The 25,497-nt window shown below is 40.1% G+C and overlaps 1 protein-coding gene across 1 annotated transcript in view; it reads left to right on the top strand.

Annotated features, from left to right (window-relative positions):
- The window catches only part of PTDSS2 (phosphatidylserine synthase 2), a 42,785-nt gene extending 17,583 nt beyond the window's left edge, over positions 1–25,202 (top strand). Inside the window, exons 3-12 of the mRNA XM_063117060.1 lie at positions 1,556–1,638; positions 2,911–2,978; positions 4,967–5,101; positions 7,004–7,054; positions 9,448–9,561; positions 11,586–11,704; positions 12,623–12,737; positions 14,106–14,251; positions 20,937–21,122; positions 22,648–25,202. Of these exons, the coding sequence (XP_062973130.1) occupies positions 1,556–1,638; positions 2,911–2,978; positions 4,967–5,101; positions 7,004–7,054; positions 9,448–9,561; positions 11,586–11,704; positions 12,623–12,737; positions 14,106–14,251; positions 20,937–21,122; positions 22,648–22,792 (1,162 nt within the window). The 3' untranslated portion in view covers positions 22,793–25,202. The remainder of the gene's footprint in view (positions 1–1,555; positions 1,639–2,910; positions 2,979–4,966; positions 5,102–7,003; positions 7,055–9,447; positions 9,562–11,585; positions 11,705–12,622; positions 12,738–14,105; positions 14,252–20,936; positions 21,123–22,647) is intronic.
- The last annotated feature ends 295 nt before the right edge of the window (positions 25,203–25,497 follow it).

Genomic DNA, 25,497 nt, shown 5'->3' on the forward strand with positions numbered 1-25,497 from the left:
ATTGACTTTATCAGATTTTTATATTCCGTTATTAAATCTTTTCTTTCCCAGTATCAGTGCTTTGTGTGCTGGTGACCTTATAGTTACATTAAATAGGTTTTGTAGTATTTAGATATTGACTTTCTCTAAGCACTGATTCACATGTACAAGAATAACATGTGATACAGCTGCCCCTATAAAGGAGGGATCCTTTTTCAGTCCAATGGTCAAATTCCAATCTGGGAAAGGTCTTGGGAACTGCATTCCATCTGTGGGTGGACCAAAGGCAAAATAGATTGGTCTAAAATGTCGTTTTTATCCATTTTAAGCCTACTCAGAAGTATGCAGGACAAGCCTCTGCATTTCTACTCAGAAATAAGCAGGAAAGAATCACGCAGCAGCATTTTCAAAGAGCATCCCAAATACAAAGTCTCTGCCTGTCTCTGCATCATGTCTTCTCACAAGTAAGCTAGGCAGCACTCTGCATGTCTGCTCAGAAGTAAATAGGACAAGCTTCTGGAGGAAAAAGATCAAAAGGAAGCAGCACTGAAGCAGCTTCCTCCCCTGGTCCCACCCATTCTGCCCTGCAAGGAAAAGCTCTTATTTCTGATCAGCCGCTGATCAGAGAGAAGACCTTTTCCTCTGCTGAACACTGAAAAAGAGAAATGCTCTTACCTCTGGATGAGACTGGATGAGGAATTCCTGTGAGCCCTATTTGATCTGCTGCACAGCTTCAGGTGTCTGTTGGACTGCATTAAAACAGTTCCATACATATGGACAACTAATATATATCATAGTCGAGAACTTTAACCTCATCCCACTATTAGACTTCTTTATGGCTGTGCCCCACCTTGTCTCACTTTTCTTTTGGCTACATATTATGGAGGTTGCACACTTTGCTGTCTTTGTCTCCCAGAATCTTTTTAAGAGTCAGAGAGCTTTTTATGGATTGAAGCATACCACGTTGCCTAGAGGTGATGGTACTTGATGCGGGTAACTGGAAAAACCCACTCTAGACTGGTGGATCCCTTTTCCGACATGCAGCTCTCTTGGGTCCCGGCGTTAGTACATTTGCCCTATTCAGTTACTACTATCACCCCCAGAACTAACCAAACACAGATGCCCAGTTGGCTTTCCATGGGAACCCTGCCAGGAAGGAAGTCAGCTGCTGCCAAAGCATTCCTCAACCAGAAAACCCTTCATGGCAAGATGTATAAGTGTCCCTGAGAAATTCTTCTCGTTGATATGGCTTGTGAAGTGTTTTTTTAAAATTGAGTATAGCTTTTAATAAGCAACAAGAGTTGAATTCTATGTTGAGCAAGGCGGTTTTCTTCTGATATGCTTCTGATTGCAGAATCATATTTAAACCAGCCAGCTTATTACTGTAGTATGAACTAGACTTCATAATACTTGAGTCAAATCAAGATAAGACTGCCTTAAAATTAGTAATTAGTTTTTATATGTTCCATGAATATTTAAAAAAGAATTGGTCAATAAATGCCAGATTTGAGTTGTCTTTTATGAACTGAAGAATATTATACACTAAAGAATGTTTTGTTCTTGATTTTTTTTCCAGAGGTATTGTTGCCAGCATTTTAGTTTTCTTATGTTTTGGAGTCACTCAAGCTAAAGATGGGCCTTTTTCAAGACCTCATCCAGGTAATAATTGTTCATAGCATTAAAAACGTGATAAAATAGCTCCTAATAGTCATTTGTACATGTTAAAAATAGTAATTTCTGTTTCATAGCGTATATCCACTGAGTAGAATCTACTTAATATTTCATTAACAGATTGTAGCTTAATGTTGGAAGTCTTCACCTGAATTTGTATGTATGGTCACTTTCCAGACTAAGTGTGCAATCCTATACACTTTCCTAGGAGTAAATCTCATTGAACTCAGTAACGCTTATGGACACACTGGTGGAATTTGCATATAATGGTGGCAAATCTAGGGTTAGTTAACCCACGATTTCCTGCAGCGTGTGCTGGGGATGTTCCGCAGCATTTTTGAATATTCAGCCCCCAATTTGGGGTTACTATATGGTTTCTGAATCCAGACACTACAGGTAAATTGTGGAAGGAGAAGTTTAAATGCCTTTAATTCTCCAGACCTCCTCTAGCACTTCTTACACCTTTTTGTTCTTACTTTCTGCAGATATACATATATTTAGGGTTTGCAGTGTTATGTCCCTCTTGCTTTCAGAATTCAAAATTATGGATAAGTTCTTAAATTCCATAAAATGTTTTCACTTTGTGTGCATTAGTGTAATACAGTCTTAACAGGAATACAGGTAGGCACTTTCCTTGACCTAGTGATGCCACTTCTTAGACAGGTGACACCTGAAGTCAGCCAAAACACACTGGACTGGGAATGGGATACTAATGTTAAACCTTTTGCTTATATATGCAAATCACCTTTCCAGCGGAATGACTCTCATAGCAGAAACAATTTTTAAAAACAAAGTTTAAAAAACTTACAAAATATTAGAAAATGTACTTAAACAAAGATTAACGTGCAAGCCATATTGGATTAGCACTGAGTCTGTAAAATATCAGCAAATGCCTGGAGGAAAGATCTGTCATAAATTGTTGATGGCAGATGTGGATTTTTCATCAGACTGGAGAAACAAAGGGGATCATTTGTTCAGCAGGGATTTTATCAACTCAAGATCTCAAAAGTTCATCTTGACTTCATAAATTTGGCACCTCAGTATGTTTCTCTTTCACAAAACAATCCTTGATAAGCAACACTAAGTGAACAGTATTTTTTAAGTTTGGGAACTTTACTTAAGAATTGTGATTTCCTAGAAGCTCATTGTCTAATCATGTTAAGTATATATTTAACTTGTGTCAAACATAATCTGTAATAAATACACCTCTTAACTGTCCCTTGTGTGTGTGTGTTCTGATTTTCTTGTTTGTTTCTCTAGCCTACTGGAGGTTTTGGCTGTGTGTCAGTGTTGTATATGAGCTTTTCCTCATCTTCATACTCTTTCAGGTAAGGAATTGAGAAATTGCCCCTTCAAGAAGCTCATATAGATAAATTTGAGAGATCATATTCACCACCACCATCCTTTGCTAGTTAATTCAATTACCATCTTGCACTCCGATTAATAAGTCTGGATGAAACTGCCTAATGCCAAATCTGACCATTGGTCCCTCTAACCCAGAATTTGATTGGCATTGGGTCTCTAGGGTGTTCTATCACCTGCTACCCGGGACCTTCTGCATATAAACCATCTGCTCTAGTACTGTGATATGGCCCTTTCCAAGAATACAATTTAGATAATGTAATTCTTCTTCATGGCCTCTACAGTCCAATGTAAGAGAATGCTCTTGTGCACAGTAGAGCGCAGAATGTTCTTGCAAGCTTTATCAGAAGAGTAGTCTGCTCTTCCTATCAGCCATTTTGCCTCTTACTGTTCACAAAGTAAGGGACAGAACTATTTCTTTCCCACTCAGTTTCTTTCCAACATCCGTATAAACAACAACAAAAGAGAAGCTTCTGACAGATATTTTTCCTTGGAAGATTTTTCCTCTTTGCTATTTAAAATGGTTCTCTTTTCTTCATAATGTGGAACTTTTTAGGTGGCAATTTTGTATTGTGAGCTTCATATGTAGTCCTGTGAATTGTCCAGTTTGTCTCAGCACCTGCTAGCTATCACTTTACTTGTGACTAAGTGTGACAAGCTCTTCTTGGCTGAAATGTCTTTATAATCGAAGACTGCTTCTATGAGAAGAAGAGCTCCAGGGATCCCTGGCAGGCTTAAATGGAGCTCCCTGTCAGGTGTAAGTTGCAACCATGGGCCACTACAGTGGTGTATCTACTACCAGCCTTGTAATAGCCACTTGCCTGACTGGCTGTTACAGGTCAAAAGAGTTTCTAGAACTCTCCCTTCCCATCTTCTTCCCAGTAAGAAGTGCTGTGCTACAAAGTGCTGTGTTATGAAGATGGCACACAAAACCCTTTCTCCTTTTCAAATTTTAGCCTACGGGTTGCATTCCAATGTTAATACTACTTAGAGTAGACCCACTGAAACAAATGAGATGTAAGTTAGATTAACATTGGATCAGATCCTACAATTTTAAAGGTGTACAGGAATGAATCCTAAGCACAGCCTTCCTAATGCAAACCTTTGTTAACAGTGGGCTACTGGGCGAGGTGGGGGGTGGGTGGAATCTGCAGTGTTGCTGTTAAATTGCAAGTTACTAGTCCCTGATGTCGGGGTGACAGTTCTTCCTTTGAGAAAAGGTTTCAGCTCTGAAATGCAAGAGGATTACAGTTAGTTTGGCTCTTGTCTTTTGAGCGGAAACAATGGACATGTTCAATAGAGCACCTCCTCTATGGAAGGATGGAGATGCAAGGGGCATACATCTCTTAAAGGCGGGGTGCTAAATACACAGGGTTGGGATGCAGCCAAATGTGAGACTTGCTTGATAAAATAATTTGCCTTGAGTCTTGTTAATGTAGATCAGGGGTAGGCAACTTTTGTGGGCACATTTCGAGAAACTTGGCACTGCAATGCAATGACTGCCGTGAGAGGTGTGGCTAGCAACAAAGGCTAGTCCCTGTGTAGCCCAGACGCATTCATAGGAAATGAAGATGGCAGCTCCTTGAGGCCTGCGATTGGTTTGAAGAAATTGAATCTGTTAGTAAGAAAATATATTCCTTTTTTTTTTTAAGCAGGAGGGGTTAGGGCACTATGGTGGACACTTGGAAAGGTGTCCGAGGATGCACTGAAAGCCTTCAGTGCCACGTTGCCCTAAGCAGTGAATTGATACCTGAATTACTTTCTTCAGTCTCTTCCTTCAGGATATGAGACCAAATGTGTAAATCTTTTTCATTCTATTTAAAAGCAATTGGCTTTTCCCTCTGTATTGTCATCTTAACCAATGTAAAAAATAACTGTTCAAGATTTCTTCCTCATTTTGTCACATTTTAGAACCTTTCTTAACTATTTCTAATAGCTGTATTTAATTCTGCAGACTGTGCATGATGGAAGACAGTTCATGAAATTCATCGATCCTAATTTAGGGGTCCCCTTGCCAGAAAGAGACTATGGTGGAAATTGCCTTATTTATGATCCAGACAATGGGACAGATGCCTTTCACAATATTTGGGTGAGATATTGAAGTGGAGAGATCTTACTTGGTTAACAATATGTTTATGTTCTAAAGTTTGGGGCTTGTATGTTTATCAATGTGTATGTATGGTTATTGGTGTTTAAACCAATATCATCTGTCTCATAACCAGGAATATGTGTTCTGTAATTCCATATGTAATAAATAATAATAATAATAATAATAATAATAATAATGCTTCCTGAAAATCTCAGGTTTCATTTTTTTTAAAAAATGAACATTTTCAGGCCATTTAGCTGGGACGAATTCATTTCACCATGAAATGAATTCATGGTGAAATAGTGGAAGCCAAAGGAGTTGCTGAGTAAGGTTTCTAATGCTCAGGAATTGAGGTTTTGGTGCCCTCCATAGCTGTTTGTCTTTTCCCATGGCACGTCAGGAGCAGAAATTATGAAAAATAAGTAAAATTGTGCAAGTCCTAGTAATTTTCTTTATACAGGTTCTTGGATTCAGCAGTTTTTGGTGCAAGATTTCTTTTGGTAATACTGAGAATACAAATGCTGCTTTTATCCACCAGCTATATTGATCAGATCATGCTATCCGTTCCTCTATAACCTAACTATGCACTTTAGGAGTGAGCTTAAATTACTTAGGGTGCAGTCCTATGGGATTGCCACCCACTAGATGGAAGCCTCCAATCTTGGAGGCTTCTGGGTATCCAGTGCCCTGCCAGGCTACTGGTGGCAGGGTGGGAGCATGGTGGAAGCAATCCCCCTCCCCTCCATTTTCCTCTGCATTTTTCCCCTTTGGACAGGCCTGTTTAGAGGAGTTGTGCTGCTGGGGATGGAGAAGTCACAGGATATTACCATTCCCAGTCTCTTCCCTCCCACCAGAATGCCGTGTTTTTGACCAGTATGAGGTCATCCGAGGCTGGGTTTGTGACCTTGGAAAACAGGTGCTGTAGTTCTTTCGGTGGCAGCTGTAAGGGATGGGGGGAGGGTTGGATCTCAGAGTCCCTCCCTCCCCCAAAGCTGTAGGAGTGTTTACATCTTCAGGAGGGGGACTTGGACGTATCCTATGCTTTTGGAGATGCTCTCCCACTTAAGACAGCATTGCTCTCTTAGTTGCTCTTTACTGGTCAAAGTGTAATGAAAGAAATGATACCCATGCTCTGTTCAAGCTTCTTAGCATTTCAAAGCTAGAATCTTTTGTCCGTTCAAACTAAGACTATAGAAGTGCAAGCCATCTGATACTTCTACCTGAGTCGAGCTTTCCTCTGTTCTGAGATTCAGAAGTTTCAACAGACCTTAATAATTCATAAAATTGAGGCATAAAATCTAGGAGCTAGTAGATTTGGACTGGTTACTTACTCTATTTCCAGACTCCTTGGATCAAAGGTCATGCCTTTTTAGTTAGTTTCATCTTTTGCAAAGCAAAGAGAGCAATTTTTCTGGGTTTTTTTTTTTTTTTTTTTTTTTGGAGGCAGATATACAGCAGCAAGAGGTAAAACCTGAGTAAAATGCTTAGCACACTTTGATTAGATACTGTATTAATCTAAGATACAATGAACACTTTGCAGTCTCATTGATATAGCTTGTAAACATAATTAGCTTTCTAGTGATATTATTAAAATATCAGATATGACAATGTATCTTGAGTTAGCATTGCTGCCTGTCTGATTAACTATTAGGAGATATTTTTTCTTGCTTTTTATATTAGTTGTAAGCAGTAAGATATTTAATTTAGTTTTGTTTTTGTTTTTAAATGACTACTTAAATGTCTGGAATGTCTTACGAATCTTATGGGAAATATCCCAGGTTGCAACCACAGTAATCTATGCTCTAGTAGTCATTGTGGTTAATTATCTTGATTTATTTTACTTAAAAGGAAAATAAAAATGTGTCTAATCTGTGTAACCTAATTGTTCTGCTTGAATTATAGGACAAACTAGATGGATTTGTTCCTGCTCATTTCCTTGGCTGGTATATAAAGGTAAGAATTGGGCCTTTCTGTGTTCAGCTGTTGTTAGCATTTGGAGCTTCACTGCCTCTCTTTCAGTGTTGCAGTGTGCAAAATCAATTACATCATGCAGTCATCTGTGAAAAAGTTTAAATTGTGTTTGTCCAATTTAACCCAATATGGTAAGAAATAGTTTTATCCAAACCCTTTCTAAGCACCAATCTGTTGATAGGCAGTTAATAGACGTTGCGGGTGCTCACCTTTTGATACATAAAACCCAGATAGGTTTTCAGACTCCTTTTAGTATTTTTAATCATTACACAACTAAGGCTGCAATCCTATGAACAGTTACCTGGGAGAACGTCCCATTGACGTTCTCCATAGCATCATAAGTTGTTTTCGTATGAGACTCATCAAGCTGACTGGGTGCAAGGAGCCCTAGTGACAAAGTGTCTCAACCCTGTGACAAAGCATTAAGGTAAGAAGAAGTATTTTGGCACACAGATGAGTTAAGCATCCGAGTAAGGAGAAGGTAAGTGCTTATTATTAAATAAGCACTTCAGGAGAGAGAAAACGAAGGACTTCTTCACATAGCACACAGTTAAACTATGGTATTCAGCATCACAAGATGTAGTGATAGCCACCAATTTGGATGGCTTTAAAAGGGGACTGGACAATTTCATAGAGGATAAGATCAGTGGCTTCTAGTCCTGATGGCTACATGTGGGTTTGGATGTCACACTGCACAGCCTACAAAGGAGCTGATCATGGTTTGTGCAGTAAAGCAGGAAGGGGTTGGTGGGTACTGCAGACAGCATGCCTACTCATACAGGCCAGCCCATCGTTTTTTAAATGAATGGCTTGTTGCTATGTGCCAACCAGGTCAGTGTAAATACAGGAATGTAAAACGGATATTCACTTTTATCAATTACAATAAATGCATTAGACGCCACACTTTGAAAGCTAAATTCCTTCCTATGATTTTTCCAAAAAGTAATGGAAAGGCATCATTTTGTTAGAATTTGAGACAAGGCACTTTACTCAACTTTGAAGAGCTAGCACCTTAGGTTCTTTACAAAGTTTGGATTTTTAGTTTCATATTGGTATAAGGAAACTTCATTCTTTTTGGCTTTGAGCCAAATCTAACTACGTTTCAAAATACAGGATTGTACTGCACCGTCTGTTCCTGAAACTCTGCATATTGTTATCAGCAACATGTTTTATCTCTCAACAATTGACATCAGAGCCTGTAATTTAAGGTCTTTCACTTCACTCCAACTTTAGGAAGATGTTTTCTTAACATATAGAACTTTGCAGGAGGGGTGCTTACACGTTACATTCAATATGGGTACAATTTCTTTTACATGTGGACACAGATTATTAATCTGTACACATGTACAGTTATATATAATGGAGTGAACATGTGCTCTTACAGGGGTTTCTTGGATGGTATCCCAATATCACTTTGTCCACCAAGAAGAAGATGTGACAGAATACTGTAATCCTTATATTGCTACTGCAATATTCAAACTTTTTGATTAACAAAGAGTAGAAATAAGGGATTTTTGCATCTGCAGTAAGTGGTTTTTAGTTGCCTTTTTAATTAAAACAGTCTCATAAAAATACTACTGCTACTCTTGTTTACACAGAAATATGTCTGTGTTAAATGGAACTTGCGTAGGAATGTTTAAGGTGAATCTGAACAGAATAAAAGTAAAATAGGGGATGGAGTTCAATCACTCAGTTATCCACTATGCTGCTGGATGAACACAGAAATCTGGTGTGCAGTCTATAGTGTACTGTTCACATTTTAATACAAAATGACTTACTTTACACTTTCCAAACTAATACGCAAACACAATTATCTTTCGGTTTTCTTACTTCTCTGAATTTTGTGATGCAGTTCTTTGATTAAACAAATGTGTACATTAAAGAAAATTGCATACAAAAATGCATACTTACAGTGTATAAAATGGCATACACTAGGGGAAAAGAGCATGCCAGAATAAATATATTATGTCAAGAAATACTTTTGTAAGCCGCCGTGAAAGCCTTTTTTTGGCTGAATGGTGGCATAAAAATGCTTAAATAAATAAATAAATAAAACAAAAATAAAATTGTGTACAAAATTGCATAAACCTTTTCGTGTGGTGTTGAAAATGTTTTTGCCAACTGATGCACAAATGGAATGAACGTGTGCTTGAAAACAGATTAATGTTATAGAGAGCGAAACAGACAGATTCACCATTCCTACTGTAATCCAGTGCAGCTGCATGATTTTACTCCTACCTAACTCTGGATTTAACTGTAGGGAGACTGTTCTGAACCATTTGTGCAGTACATTGCACATAACTCTTTTAATGGGTTTCAAAACTGAGTAGCCAAGATTAACTGTTCCTTTTTTCTTTTTTTACAAACTTGTTCAGACACTAATGATTCGTGATTGGTGGATGTGCATGATTATCAGTGTAATGTTCGAATTTCTAGAGTACAGTCTAGAACATCAGCTTCCAAACTTCAGTGAATGTTGGTGGGACCATGTAAGTACTACTCATTAAAGAAATAAGATGTCCAAGATGCTAGTGAGTCAGATTCCTCTTCCAATAAGCTCCTTTAGGAACTTTAGTTACAAATGAGTAGCTTTGGAGAGAGGTTTTTAATTTATTTATTCCTTGCAGTCTATAGATCATGTAGTTTTGAATTGCAGTATCTTCTTGTATGAACTTGAGTTGCCATGTTCAATTTTATGTTTGTTGCTATGAATTATGTTTGTTGCTATGAATTGAATTTTATGTTCAATTTTATGTTTGAATTGTGGCTTACATAAAATAACCTTGTTTTGTATAGGCTTTTTACAAGAACGATACTGGCTGATTTGGATATAATGATAAACTATACTTTATCACTGTGGGAAAGAACCTTGGGCTTGCATGCTAATCCCCCCTTTTTTTCTCCTCCTCTGACACAGCCACAAGGACATAGGAAGTATTTGTTTCCACTAGCTGTACCCGGCGTAACATATGCCATTGTAGCATATCAGCCTTGGGCCGTCCTCCCAGCTCGCATGAGATTAGGCCGGGGCCTGGGCTGGCAGCAGGCGAGCGGCCTCCCACCTGACTACCAAGGGCCCCGGCCATGCCTCGCTCATGCTCTGGACCGTGGTGCTGCCCCCTTTGTGGGGGGGAGGGGAGCGAAGACGCAGAAAGGGGGATAGGATTACCTTGGAAAGCCCGAAGGGCTGGAGGAGGGCGTGGGCTGCTTGGAGGCTGCCGATACAGCATCATCTGGCAGACCTGGGGGGCAGGGAGGGAGGGGGAGCAAGTGTCGCCCTCTCCCCAGGGTTCCTGCCAGCCTTGGGCTGCCCACCCAGCTTGCATGAGATTAGGCCGGGGCCTTGGCTCGCAGCAGGCGAGTGGCCGGCCACCAAGGATCCCGGCCGTGCCTCACTTATGCTCCAGACCGTGGCGCTACCCCCCTCATGGGGGTGGGGAGCGAAGTGACAGAAAGGGGTGTAGGATTACTTTGGAAAGCCTGGAGGAGTTGGGTGAGGGGCTTAGCAACCTGTATCAGCTGATGTTACACATTGTTACTGTTGCTTAGCAACCTGTATCAGCTGAAGCCTTTACAGAAACATACCTAAGCGTTTTATATATATAGATTTTTGGTTAGCCAGTTTTGAGTTGTGTCAAAATAAACTGAGGTGAATCTTAACTATGGCATATTGGAACAAGCCAGCTTCAGAACCCAAGGTTTGAAGTTGGTTTTCTTTCATTAAACCATAATTAAGACTAACCACAGTTCATCTGAAGTTTGGATGAAGTTTGTAAACATTAGTAAAAAAAATGGAAGCAAAAGCTTATGATCTCTTCTTTGCTTGCAGCCATGCCAGAATGTGTAAAGAAATGCTATGCTGACTAAATATTAAAACAGGAAATCTTAAACAAAAGCTTTAATCTTTTTTAAAAATGGTACATTTTAAGACAGACATGGCTACAGAGAAGACCAACAAGGGAGGAATCAAAGATGAAGTGAAAGTTGCAAGCCTAGGGAGAGAACAGATAAGATGCCTTGACAGAAGGAACGAAATATTCAGAAGGGAGTGTCAGACAATCATAAACTTCACAACTTAAAATTCAGAACAAATATCTTAGCTAGTTAGTACAGGAAGTAACAGATGGACCATCAAAAGGAATTCCTTAGCTAACACAGCAAAATGCATTGCAATGAAAGTTATACCAACAGGAAACTCTCAGACGTGTGTGTGTGTGTGAGTAATCTATTATTTGTTATGAGTAAGTAACACGCTGATTCTATAGATGAAATGATTTCCTGTATTTTACGAATTGAGAAACATTGTGTCTTGTCCAAGGATTGATTATATAACTGATATTTTGAAGTCATTTGTAGCATCTGTTATAAACACATCTCAGAGTTTTATGAAGTAGTCTAGAATATCTGGAATATGAAAACATATATAGATTATATGCATAGAAATCTACAGTGTTGCTATGTTATAAAGATTTTGTTGGTTGTTTAACTTAGTTTCTCTTGCTTTTTTTCTTAGTGGATTATGGATGTGATCTTATGCAACGGACTTGGCATTTACTGTGGAATGAAGACTTTGGGGTGGCTTTCCTTGAAAACATATAAATGGCAAGGACTCTGGAACATTCCTACATACAAGTATGTTAAATTATTAAATTTCATACCTGAAATGTAAAGATGTACATCTTAGAGCTTTTATTTCCATGTATGCAAATGTGTCCTAAATCTAATTTGAGGAAAGTAAAACCAATTCATTCTTAAGCAGACTAAAACTAAGCTAGGATAAATGGACAGAAATTGCAATATTTGTAAAAACAAGAATTTTTGAAACACCTAAAATGTGAACATGTAACAAATATTTAACTCTCTATGGAAGCTGATAAAATTAGGCCATCTCTTTGGGAGATGAGGAAAAGGCGGTAGTTTGCCATTTTGCTACTGAGGCTATAAAAAGTAAAATATATAAAACATATTTCCTATGAACAAAACACTTGCTCTCACTTTTCAGTGCTTTCAATATTTGAACAGGTGATATACAGATCCCATCTGTAAATGATTACTTGGTCTGCTTTCATTAAGGTTTATAATTCTTAGAACATTGTATTTTCATATAGGCTTGCATTGAAATTGATATATTTAAATTTGCATAGCTACAACTTTCTCCTTTTCCTTCTTTTTTGTTTGGTTAAATTTCACAATAAAAAAACAATTGCAATGTGCAAATAGGCAAAACATTCACAACTGTGTTCCATGCTCATTTTGCATAATTCCATAGGCAATCTATTGATTTCTGCCCAGAGAGCTTCGGCTATTGGGCGGTATAAAAATGTAATAAACAAATAAATAAAAATAAAATAAAAAACCTTTCTGGCTAAACTCACGGCTTAGTATTTTACCAAAGTCAACCAAATTCCCAACATCCACATCCAGAATTCTCTAAGGCTACAGCACAGAAATCTGACAATTTGAATAGATGTTGAAATAAAAAGAATTTAACATGTGTGAAGTTCATGTCACAACAGTTTACCATGAGATAACTGATTTTTTTCTCCCCAGAGGTAAAATGAAGAGAATTGCCTTCCAATTCACACCATACAGCTGGGTTAAATTTGAGTGGAAGCCAGCATCCAGCCTTCGCAGATGGCTAGCAGTCTGTGGTATTATTTTTATAGTAAGGCTCACTTCTTTCTTATAGATGCAACAAATTGCCATAACTATTCCAATTTGTTCTTGCTTTCTTAGTATTTGTAAACAGTGGTTCTCAAATTCTCCCTAGGTGACAAAAACAAACTCACTGAATCTGACATAATAGTGAATATTTAGTTTATCTGGCAGTATCCCTGCCTTTGTCTCAAGAGCAAGCCAATCAGAAGAAGTGGGGAGGGGGCACCTGGGCCCATAGCCCCTGTGCCTAGATATGACATATAAACTGTGTAGACTAGAGACTGGGTGTTCATTTACAGCGGAAACATTTTTACTTGAATGATTCATTTTCAGCTGTTTTGGATCTGTGACAGAGGTAAAGTGAAAATAATGTAAATAAGTGAGTTTCCTGAGAATATTAACCTAAGAAAGCAAAAAAACAATTGTTCTTCAAAAGTTGTTCCATTCACATCTGCACACAACACTTGGGTGGGGCATAATAGGTAGAGAACGACAGCCACCTGGGCTGTGTTCTGATTCTGGGATTAGAGAGAAGGGTATGTTTTGACTTTCTTTGTTTGGTCAAATATAAGTGCTTATTTGGGGAAAGTGGGCTCTATAAAAAGCTTATGTCTCACCTGGCACTGGTCAAGGAGGACTGCCCTACATTTTTGAGAAAATTAAACTAACATAATCATGCATGTTCTTGAATAAGGTGTTGACTTAACCATTTGAATAAAGTGGTAAAGAAGGTAAAATGTTTTAGTAAATTATGTGGGCTAATTTTTGTCTGCCTTAGTATGTAAGTAGGAATTCCAAAACAACACGAATAGCTAAATAGGTTTGAACAAATAAAGTTGCATGCTGCCCTAGCTCACTGGCTCTAATAGAACCTGGTGGGGGGTTTGAGTTCATAACTTTGTGGTGAATAATTATGGATTTTGAGCAGTGCATTTCCATAATTCTGTTTACAGAATTTGGGAAAACACATTGCAGGAGGCACATCAAACTTCCACCTGGAGGTAGAAGGGACTTTCCCCATAGTTATTCAGGCCTTCTTTTAAGAGGCACCCAAGAGTACTATGGTAATTGTACTGAACTTCCATTCCCCAATACATTTGTATAGGGGGGGTTGCAGCATGCAGGAGGGAGCAGGGCGTGCATATTAAGAATTGCTGAAAAAGTGGTTTTGTAAAGTAAAGCACAGTTTTTAAAAAGTATATAAAAACCAGCAAAAAAACAAGGGGACATTTCCTTGTTAATCTTGGGTGAGGATATATCTCATAATGTACTACAAATCCACTCAAAATCCTGTGCTTTCAGAAATTATGGCACATTTTAGATTTGAGTAAGTGGGAATCTGAAATGAAATGATTGAATGGCATATATGTGTCAGTTTTTATTGGCAGAGTTGAACACGTTTTACTTGAAATTTGTCCTGTGGATGCCTCCAGAACACTATTTGGTCTTACTGCGACTTGTCTTTTATGTGAACGTGGGAGGTGTAGCAATGAGAGAAATCTATGACTTCATGGACGATCCGTAAGTTGTTTCTTTTATTTGAGCCTCAACTGCTTTGTTTTTAGATCGGGTGAGGATTGCTGCAACTTGGTGGTAAAATTCCTGGGGACTGGGCTGGATTGGTCTGTTGCTGCTGCAGCAAAGAAAACCGTAGCCTTAAGTACTTGTGTTTTCAAATTACGGACACAAAGTATATAATCATTTGCAAATTACATATGCTTCGGATTGCAATGACACAGACATTGCACAACAACTTGTATGATTCAAATTAGCTTGAATGCAGTTAGCTTTTGCGCAGAACAGCCTTGGATTGTCTTTCAGATGGGACTGAATGCTACCGCTTGAGGAAATTGTTAAAACTGAAGGGTCTAGCCAGGACCCTTTAAAAACCTAGTACCTTGCTATCCTCCAACATATCTCTTTAACGTTTGTGGCACTGACTTCCTGTACGTGCTTAGAATTCGGCAACGGTCTGCCCTCACCCAGCAACGCATGCACTAAACGCCTGCCTGTTTAACTCTTTGTTCTTTCCACTTCATTGTTTAATAAGCAGTAGCACCCAGATCCCCAGGATTGGTTTTGTTTGTGTTTGTGTTTTTGGCTTAGTGATAATGGAACAAACTGGCTGAGCCCACAAGTTTAAGCTTATTGTCTCTTCGCTGACTCAACACAAAAAGTGTCTGTGTTCAGTATCTAGGGTTCCAATACTTTATGAAGATCAGTTTCGTTTCACTTGCAAGTCTTTGACTTCTAGAACTGGGAAGAGGGGCCAAACCTGATTACTTAGTCGGATTTCAGGAACATTCAGCAGTGACAGGCCATTCCCTGCCCCCTCGTGTTGGACTTCCAGCTTCAAGGTAAGAAGAGGTCTTTTCCTCAATAGCGAGCTCCTCTCCTCAGAACCTTGGCCCATCTTCTGGTCCTTGTGTTTCAGTTAAAAAAGCATCTGTCTTTAATTCCTTTGCCCTCTGTTCGACCACATGGCATAACATTGGAACAGGGGAGCGTCATCAGTCACCAGTGCCTCAGTATTGATTCACTGTGTTGCCATTCTTTGCTAATACAGGATGTAGAAATCTAGGACTTCATCCAACAAAGAGATCCATCATAAGTAACAGACGAGCAATTTCCTGCCTCTTGCTTTTCCTGTAGGTGAAGTGACTGCTGTCAGGACTTCCCAGTTCCATTAAAGTTCCAGATTCTGCATGATTTGGTTCTACACTTCCTCAGATGTTCTGCCTGTAATTCTCACTCATTTTCCATCTGCAGTCTCAGATTTTGGAGTGTGTGTAGGCACAATTTTCTTGAATTTATACAGAAGTGGAAGCATTTGTTTCCTGCCTTCCTAGTTGACAAGCGTCTACTGCACATGCAGCTTTGTGCTCGGTTTTTCTATCTGCCGATCAGCTATATGCTCAGTTTTTCTATTTACTGATGCTATTATATTCACAAGAATCTTCTTTCTCTGATGTCTTTCTACTTCAAAGGTACTTGACAGCGGAATATTTTATCTTTCCCTAGAGGGTTAATTGTAGGTTTTGGGGCGGGGAGGTTGCCTATAGTTAGTGGGACAGTTGCCTCTAGTTTTCTCTCATGTCCCCTGCTCACATGGGCAAGGCTTTACTTGAGCTATCCCCACTCTGCCAATAAGGAATACGCAGTTTAGGACTTGATGAATGGACATTAAAGGTGTTTCCAGTATGGCAAGGAAGCTCCTGTTGAAGCCAGCATCAGTCTACATTTTCTTCCTGGCCATGACAACTGTCAGCAAGTCGTGAGAGGCTTCTGAAACTTGAGAAACGTCACTTTTTGGAAATTTCTGTGCATCCCTTCCTGCTAGGAGGGTAAGCACAACCTCCTGCGAAGAGGTGCTTAAAGCAAAAGGTTGCATCTGTCTGCTGCAATATGTCTGCCAAGGTAACTATACTCTAAACAGTAAGATGATGGTGATGCTACTTGGCAACTGGAAGGGAGCTTCTCTTAGAGCCTGAGGACTTGTTGACTAAGAAAAACCAAGGTATTTCAGAAACTGAAATAGGACTGAAAGCTGAACTTCCTGTGGAAATTAAAAACAGGACCTTAGTCTAGAGTTTTATATTTGTTCTCCAATTTCCCTTTGGAGATTGGTACAACTTGTAGTGGCCTCTTGCGAAATGGCTGGCTGTTCCTTGGTTGTGGTGATCGTATACCTCCTTAAAGGTCCCATGCTGCCTTTTTATCCTTGCTACTTTTCAGAAGAAAGTAACTCTCTACAGAACTAATCTAGTCAGTGGTCTCTTGCTTCTCTGAATGTGTCAGAAAATGCCGTGCTTCTGATTGGTTTTCAGTTGGTTAAATGTATCAGTCTTTGGCACGATCAAGATTAAATAAAGCACTTCTAGATTTGAGCCAAGAAGTTCTACGGCTGCCCTGCAGTGGAGGCCATTCTCAAGCACACCGCATCAGAATCAGTATGTGCCCTTAATTCATTCTGATATTAGGATGGTTCTTAGGAATATGAGCAACAGCCCTGACATCCAGTATACCTCTCAAGGATGGCTTTTCGATCATAGATAAAAACTGATGCCATGAAATTATTCAGGTCTGGTTGAATAAGTTTCACCAGTATGTTTAGTATGTAGATTTCTGATGATCCCTTGCCACTTTGGTGTAAGAAGGAAAGCCTTCCACTGCTGCTGCTTGAATGAGTGCTTTCTTTACTGACTGCATGCTTTATAGGAGAAGGAGATGAATAGCTTCTGCTGCTCCATCTCAATAACCAGCTCGTCAACTGTATGGGATAAGATCTAGGGACATATGATAAATGTTCTTGGAGGTCTGGAGAGGTGAAAAAGAAAAGTTTGACGACAAGCAGGTTCCGGTTCCGGCACAGAGTAAAATGTCCTGAAGTTTCCAGTGTGATCTAGGTAGACATCTTAGATTTTAAGGAATCACACATTGAGTACCCTCTGGCCAGGTTTTTGACTTCCTTTTGTTACTTGCTACTAGAAGAAGTTGCTAGAATGAGAGGAGGGACTTTTGCAACAACTTCACTGCAACTGAGGAAGGCAGCACTCCTTCAACTCTCCTGGTTGTAATTAATTCCCTTCCGCCCCATGAATAGAGCAGGGAAGTGAAGGCAAACATACTGACACGTTCATTACCACCCTTTCAGTCTTAAGTAAATTTTTAGTTCCTTTTCACTACCATGCTGCTCTTCATCCCTGCCCCTAATAGTTCTGACACGCTCTTAACTATGGCAACCATGATTAAGTTTCAGTTTGCAGTTTGTGATATGATGAAAGCTTGGAAAGAGATGGAAAATTGGATTGGGATGCTAGGGGAAAGTTTTGGTGTCATCCTCTCCAGCATGTATCAATAATGAGCTGTTAAGAAGAAAACTTTTTTTAAAGAATAAAGACAGGAAGAGGTGGGATCAAAGCAATCCAAGGGATGGTTTATATGTCAAGATAAGACAATATTCCTCATAGACACTGCTAAAAAAAAACTGCTGCAAGCAGGAGCAGCTAAACATGGTTTGTTCTTAGGTTATTTTTCTGACTTGCCTTTCCCCAGGCAAGCTAGAGAAATAACCCAACAACAAATCATGGATTATTTCTCTGGCTTGTTGTGGGAGAGACAAGCCAGAGGTCCCGGTTCACACATCCTGCTAATTAAATCACAGACAAATGAAATTCAGGCCGCACGTGCAAGCTGAAGGACGCAGACACTTTTGACAAATTGTGAGGAAAGGCTGGGACCCCTAGAAGTTCCATTTCCTGACACCAGGCCTGAAAGGATCATACATGGCCTATGCATGCCTGTTAAAGCATGAATTGGACTAAGGACAAATCAGGATAACAAGATGAAATCTGAAGATAGTTGGAGTATAAAGAACAAATCCTGATAATCTCAAGTGCTAAAAGTACATAACCATATGTAAGATTATCATTTTGTGTGGTGAGAGAACCAACCTCAATATTTTATTCACACTTTGAGAAATAATCAAATTGCAAAATGTGTGAGAGACTGCAGAGTTAAAGATTCTGGGGCATTGAGTACCTTGAGTGTCATGGAATGAAGAGCAAAGAAGTCGGTTTTTCCTCACATGGGTTTCACTTGTGAAAACCATATTCTTGGGCCTTATTCTTGATTGAGGGTTTTTTCCATTTCCTGCACAATGTGTCTGACCCATCTCTAGCCACTTGGCGCTACCGCCTTTCCGTCTACTTCAGATCAGTGCAATCTATTGCTCCTGCTCTGCTTGTGACACATTTTAGTTCAGATTCTGCAAAATGATCTATAGGGAACTCATGTGTGTATAATCCTGTTTTATAGCTTGTTGTGAAGGGTGGGACACGTTTGAAGATCTTTTTAGTGCCCTCCGACTCAATTATTCTGTGTCGTACATGATTGCAATTACATATGAATGGGCCTTATATTGAAAGAGACTATTGGTCTATCTACTTCAGTGTTAATTGGACTGGCAGCAACACTCCATGATCTCAGGTGGATTATTTCGCAGCCCTGGTACCCGAGATCCTTTCAATTAGACATACCGTGGGTTGAATCGAGGACCTTATACATGCAAATCACATGCTGTACTGCTAGATTATGGCAAATTTCTCTTCCCACTCTCTAGGAAGAGATGAAAATGGTCAGTGTTCATTGTACATAAAAATCTCAGGTAGGTTAGGACATCTGGTTGTCTGGTAGCATAACGACTAGATGTGTGACTGTAGTCTTTCTTTATCATGGTTTGATATAAAAATAAGAGACAGCCTACTTCTCGATTTTCAATGGAGGTTCCCTGACTTTTGAAAATACTCATTTTATACTCCCTGTGCTATCCAGACACATATACATTGCAATATATGTCACTGTCCCACATTCTGATTAAAAATTGGCGTTTTCCAGTGTCCTATGTAAAACAAGCTTGTCATGGGAAATTGCCAACCAGATCTAAAGTTTGTTTTATTTGTGGTTGTTCTTAAATAGTAGATTGTAAACCATCATCAAAATTCTATATTGAAGGCAAGGTGACTATTTTACATGAGACTGCAAGATCTTGAAATGATGGCGGAATCCCTTTTGCACATTGTACTTGCAGCTATTTAGATTCTGAAATACCTAATAATCAGTCTTATCTGTACATACATATATAATGCTGATTGGAAATGAGAGCAGGATTTTCCTTACCAGTGCTACTGCTTCTATAGCGCTAATATTTGGAAGGGGGAATATGCCTGTCATAGGTCAGATTGGAGACCCCAGCACAGGCCAGAGGTTCCCAAACCCTGACATAGGTGAATGGCATTAATTCATTCCAAAAAGGAAAAATGTAGTGCTGCCCACCAACCTTGACATTGACTGGACTGGCCACCAGTGGGGACTCCATTTTGGGTGGGATTTGGAGAGATACAGGACAGTACTACTTCTTTCCTTCCTGAAGGTGCCTTTCAGTATCAGGTGGCAAGGACAACAAGTGCCTGACATTTTCAACCACCCCTCAACACACCCACCTGCCCCCGAATTGGATTCAAGGGGAGGGAAGGAGACAATTTAGAGCATTACTTCTTCTCCATTCAGAATGTAGCTGCTGGGTTGAGAGTGGAAGAAAGATTCGTCCCCCACCCCTAGTAGTGTGGAAGCAATATTTGGTTTGGGGAAACAGAAGATACCAAATTAGGAAACACAGGCCTGGTTCTGCTCTTTCTCCATCAGAAGCTATGCCAGCCATGGAAGGGTGGGGGTTATGGGGAGGGCTGGAAATCTCCATGTCTCTCTTTCCCCCAACTGAATGTGATAACTATTAATGCTAGTGAACATAATAAAGATCTTGATTTTCTTACTGTAACAGTGCAATTGTTTTCAAAGTTCCTTTTTGTAGATCTTTCCGGGAGTGTGTGTGTGTTTAAAGCAACAAATACCGGATGTGAGATTTTATTTCCCATTGTAGAACCCTTGAATACTTTTGTTAGAACCTCTCTGTCACTTCAGAGTTCACTAGCACTTTCATGCTATTGAACCACATAGTTCTGCTCTGAAAACAAGGAAAAATTGCATACTAAGATTATTTGCACATAGATAGTTAAGCCACACAAAATTTGCTATATTCTCTTTTTCAAGCTTGAATGGTAAAAATTAGAGGGACAACTTCTTAAATGATATTGGGGCTTCCTCTAGTTAAATCACTGGGTAATAAAAGTATTACAGTATGTATGTGAAAACTGATCTTATTAACAGAGAATTTTGGGCTGCCTGATCAACTTTTGTAGACTCTGACCAACTTTGATACCACAGATATTTTAAGATTATTTTATAATGGGCTAGAACCCATTGGAGAGCCACCGAAAGAGTACAAAAGAGGGTTGTGTACATGCCCAAGTGCATCTGTAGGCATAGCAGGGGTGTACCCATGTTACACTGAAGGCCACTCCCAAAGGTCACCTCACCTGATCTTAGGCGCCGTGGGATAGGTGCTGAAGGCTGGTCCTTCGGAAGTCACGATTACCCTAGTAGCTCCTAGGATCTCCACCCCGTTATTAAATAAATTCTGAAAATAGAAATTTGATAACACTGTGCAATAGCTCGCCTATATCAGAGTAATTCAATCTGTTTTCCACAACTTCAACTATAGTGTATATTTTGCTTTTGCTTTGCAAATACCATTTTGAATAAAGCAATGTGTAAGTACCTATACACTAATGCTGTTGTTTTATTGCAGGAAATTCCATAAGAAGTTGGGTCAGCAGGCTTGGCTGGTTGCTGCTATCACAGCTACAGAGTTCCTTATTGTGGTAAAATATGATCCCTACACTCTAACATTGTCACTTCCATTCTACATTACTCAGTGCTGGATCCTTGGAATCATGCTTGTGCTTACTTGGACAGTGTGGCGCTTCTTCATTCGGTAAGCAAGAAATGTATTCCTGACTGGCCTAGGCGGACTTTGGCCTGATCTAGCAGGTGTCTTCCTAGTTCCTTAAAATTAAAAGGTTACCATGAAAACTTATTATAGAAATGGCCAAACACAGGAACGTCTGGATTCTGCCATCAGTGCTCCAAGGTTTTGTCACACCTTGGAGGCTGCAGCTGATGAAAGCTGGATTTCACATATTGGTTGTAATTTACCAATCTAGTCTTTGGCCACAGGCCCGTGATAAAGTCTTCAAAATAATCACTTGTCTGATAACCTGGGATGAGTAAGAGCTGTCCCCAGGGAAGACAGATGTGTGCATGTTCAGTTGCCTTGTAATTCAGAAAGAAGCACACAGAGTTCCTTCAGTCCCCATTGCTTCCTAAAAAGGAGAAACAATAACATACGCTGCGTCTAGAATGAAGATCTTTCTCTGTAAAGGTTCCATTTCAAGAGCACACTCCCCTTGATGGGGCAGGTGGGAGAGAGTCCTGTATACTGCCTCCAGAATGGAGCTCTCTGTTACAGGATCTGGTTTGGAAGGATGGCCCCACCTGCCTGGACTGACCCAGGGCAGGTGTGTCTCCACCCTTCCCAAGAAAGAGGGGAGGGAGGGAGAGAGGGAGAAGCAGAAACAAGCCCTCCTGCACTTGACTGGAAGGCTAAATATAGTAAAATCCTGCTTTTTTGTCCTGCCCCTTTGCTAGGGGCAGAGCGACAGAAAGAGGAGTTCCAACCAGCCTCACTGTGTTCATCTAGGCAAACAGAAGAACTGCATAATGATTTGTAGTTGTTGTTACTGTTATTATTTGCCCTCCAACACTTAAAGATTTTGGGCAGTATCCAAGTCTGCCTGTAGGATCCACCGCTAGCACAACGGAGAGCTAGCCATTAAAAAAAGCAACCAGAAACCAGTGGAAGCACTAATTTCCAGAACAGAGTGGGTGAGCGGAGCTTGCAAAAGGAAGCTCATCTGAGCTGTCTTGATCCAGAATCAGGTGTTTCTGCTTGTTTCCAGAGTTGCTTTTTGAGCCGCTTAGTTTTCTGTTGCATGAGTGGTGGGTCTTACTTTTGCAACAGATTGAGTGGAAGCGCAGGAACACTATTAGATACTGCCCATAAGCTATAAGTCTGGGAGAGAGAAAGGGAACAGCCACAATTTGCACAGTAGTAGAGAATATGGATTAATATTGTAGCTGCTCTTCCCTATCTTCCGGGGGTTGGAGCATGGAGTGTATGGGGTAGGTAGTAGCAGTTCCCTCCTGTTGTTCTGGGAAAGACTCAAGCAAGTGAAGGGGGAAATCATCTCCTAACTCCTTAGCATTTGGAAGGCTGTTCTAGTAGCTACAGAATTCTCACTTTAGAACTTTGAGAACTATAGCCATCCTCGGTGTTTGGTGTATAATTGCCTAATTCACAGAAATTAAATGAGCAATAAAACCTTGGAATATTATTAGAAGTAATTTAAAGACTTTATTTTTTTTGAATATATATATATTTGTATTTGTTTTATTTCTAGTGACATCACCTTACGGTATAAAGAGATAAGAAGGCAAAAGCAAGAACATAAGTGTGGAAAAGTCAAGTGTTTAAGCAATGGCGATGGACATTCAGTACTGGCAGATGAGCACAGTGGGAATAAACAAAGAGAGAAAAAACTTTGAACTTGAGTAATGAATTAAGGGCTAAGAGGGTTATTTTTCTTGACTTGCGAGTTGAACCCTCCCTAGTTTTTAAATTGTCAATGTTTTCTCATGTGTGAGAATCCTGTTGGAAAAGGTGCCACCTAATCTCTTTTGTGGAAGGTGTTTACAGCTAACCTTAGAAGCGATGCTCCTCCCACAAGGGAGCCTCCACCTAAGTGTGTTTTAAATGTTTGTGTCATCTTACAAAGAGGAGGATTGGGGAGGCTTAAACAGGTGCAAAGGGAAAATCCGGTAGCCCCAATTCTGGAAAGCTGTTCCTGCATGGGGCATCCCGAACATATTTCGTGGAATAAATATGTGCTCTGTGAAAAAACAGTCTGATATTTTCGGCTGGAACTGCCTTGAACCGTGGAAGTAATTTTCCTGTCCTTCTGATTCATTCGTCAATTAGGACAGTATCAGCAAAATAAATGGAGGGATGCAACTGAAGCACGAGAACAAACTGCATAACTTGCACAGTATACTATTGCAACAGCCCTTGGAGGTCCTGGATCTAGCTGCCTCTCTCTCAAAGCAAAGGTGCATCACCTTGAATCAGCCTGCTAGTTTTATACTACATCCTATTGATACCAAATACCTCTTTAATTTTGCTGCCCTTTAGCCAAATAGGGGAAGTGAAAGCTAAAACAAGTAGAAAATAGTTAATCCACCAAAGCTGTGTGTTCATTGCCTTATTTTTCTACCAATGAGCTACTTTCTGCTCTTGGGTCTTGGACCCCCCACACTGTACAAGGCAGAGTGTATTATACGATCCTCCAGAACCCTCTTGTTACTTCTAGAGTTTAAGTTGTGCTAAGGAAAGTGAGGATATGCAGGCATCTGCAGTGGGTGCAGTCAGCCACTAAATATGAAAAGGCTACCGCTAGCATCTCCAAGAGCCTCCAGTCTAAAGATACTGGCTGTCCTGCTTGTCACCTGCCTCCCAAAACAAATGGTGTTCATGTTCTAAACACTTCCTCTACAGGTATAGTTGTCATAGGAACCTGTTTCCCATTCCTAAAACAGCTGTGTGGATTTCCCCTTATATGTAACACTAAATTCATGTTAACAATATAACACAATCTTAAATCTGTTGAAAGCTTTGGGAATTTGTTTTGAACTAAGCTTTTCCTTTTGACGTGACTATAAGCTAAGCTGCGAGCCCTCATCTTGCCACCCCACCCCACACCCCCGTAAAATCTCAGAAATGCTGCTGGTTAAAGCACAATGCACAGACCCTTGGCTCCCTTTCAGGATGATACTTGAATGGCAAAACAAGCCTGCCTTTGCCTGGTTTCTACAATGACACTAATGTTCTCCTCTAAAAGAATGGGCACTTTCAGCAGGGCAAAACAACAACAACTATACAAAAGAACCTTTGAAAGCTCGGCAAATGAAGTAATTTTTTAGCATATAAAATAAGTGAAGGAACTCTGCTTCATGATGATCAATATGAGGATGGTCACATGGAGTTTATTCCTTGATTTGTGCATAATATACTGCTGTTTAGCCAATGAATGGCTGATGTTTAAAATTAAGGATTTATCTATGGTATAACTAGACGTTAATGAACATCTTAAAACGGGTGGGCAACGCATGGGCTGCCTGCAGCCACCACTGCTAACTTTGCGGCAGCGGTGGGGGAGAAAATGTGCTTTTCTTTCCAAACAAGGTGGGCTGGGGGCACATTTTTACTTCCCATTGAGGCGCATGCTGCCAGTGTGCCTTGTTTTAAAGGAAAATCGCAGGGGCGGTGGGTGTTGCTGCCACACTGCTGAATTTCAGAGGGAAATCACCAACGCAGTGGCAATTTTAGTGGTGGCATGGAGGGGTGCAGGCCCCAGTGGGAGGAAGCTGGTGCCCAGACCCATCCAAGTTGCCCACCCTGTCTTAAAAGGACAGATGCTGAGCTGGCACATAGAACAAGCCTCTCCCCAAATATGGAAGCTGTAGGTTTTTGAAGTTGTCCAGGTTCATTTTGCACCTGTCTTGTGAACTGACTAGAGGTAGTACTGGTGTTCCTGTACTAGCCTGGCCCCGGTTCTGCGAGGCTTCCATATAGCCCTCGTCTGTTTCTGTTCTAGTGAAGTCTGCCCCTCTTGTAATTTTGTATTGTAACGTCCTCCACGTAATTCTGATGGTAACAAGTGCAATGGGGGGAACTTGAAAAGAATTTCAGATTTGTTTTGTTTTTGTTTGAGGAACCAATTGTGTAAACTTTGAAGCGTAAGGGGTAAAAAAACACAAAAAACTTTGTTTCCGAAGTTGAAGTTGACCTACTCTCGAAACATTACTTTCGTACTGATCTTTATGTTCATTGAAATATTGAGTCTTACAATTATAGTCTGGATAATTGAACAAATGTAATAAAAGGGTGTTTGCTGGTGTATTTCTGAGTTACAGACTTTGTGGGGGAGTGGAGGGGGAGTTCTCAGCTGTGGGTTTTCCCCCTCAAGCGCAATGGAACATGCTGAGTGCCTGTTGAAGATTTTTGACTGTGGCTGCATTAAAAGTAAGTGTCGAAGAACATGGCCTTACCGTGCCTTAAACTGATCCAAGTTTATGTTAGGCACATCTGAGTCTCATTGGTTTTAAGGGGACATAGACAGGGTTTTGGGGTGGGTGATTGCACCAAATTCCTCAGATCTTTTTCATGTCTAGAACTTCCTAGTTTTCTACAGAGG

Source organism: Elgaria multicarinata, chromosome 2 (genome assembly GCF_023053635.1).
Source record: "Elgaria multicarinata webbii isolate HBS135686 ecotype San Diego chromosome 2, rElgMul1.1.pri, whole genome shotgun sequence".
Taxonomy (NCBI): domain Eukaryota; kingdom Metazoa; phylum Chordata; class Lepidosauria; order Squamata; family Anguidae; genus Elgaria; species Elgaria multicarinata.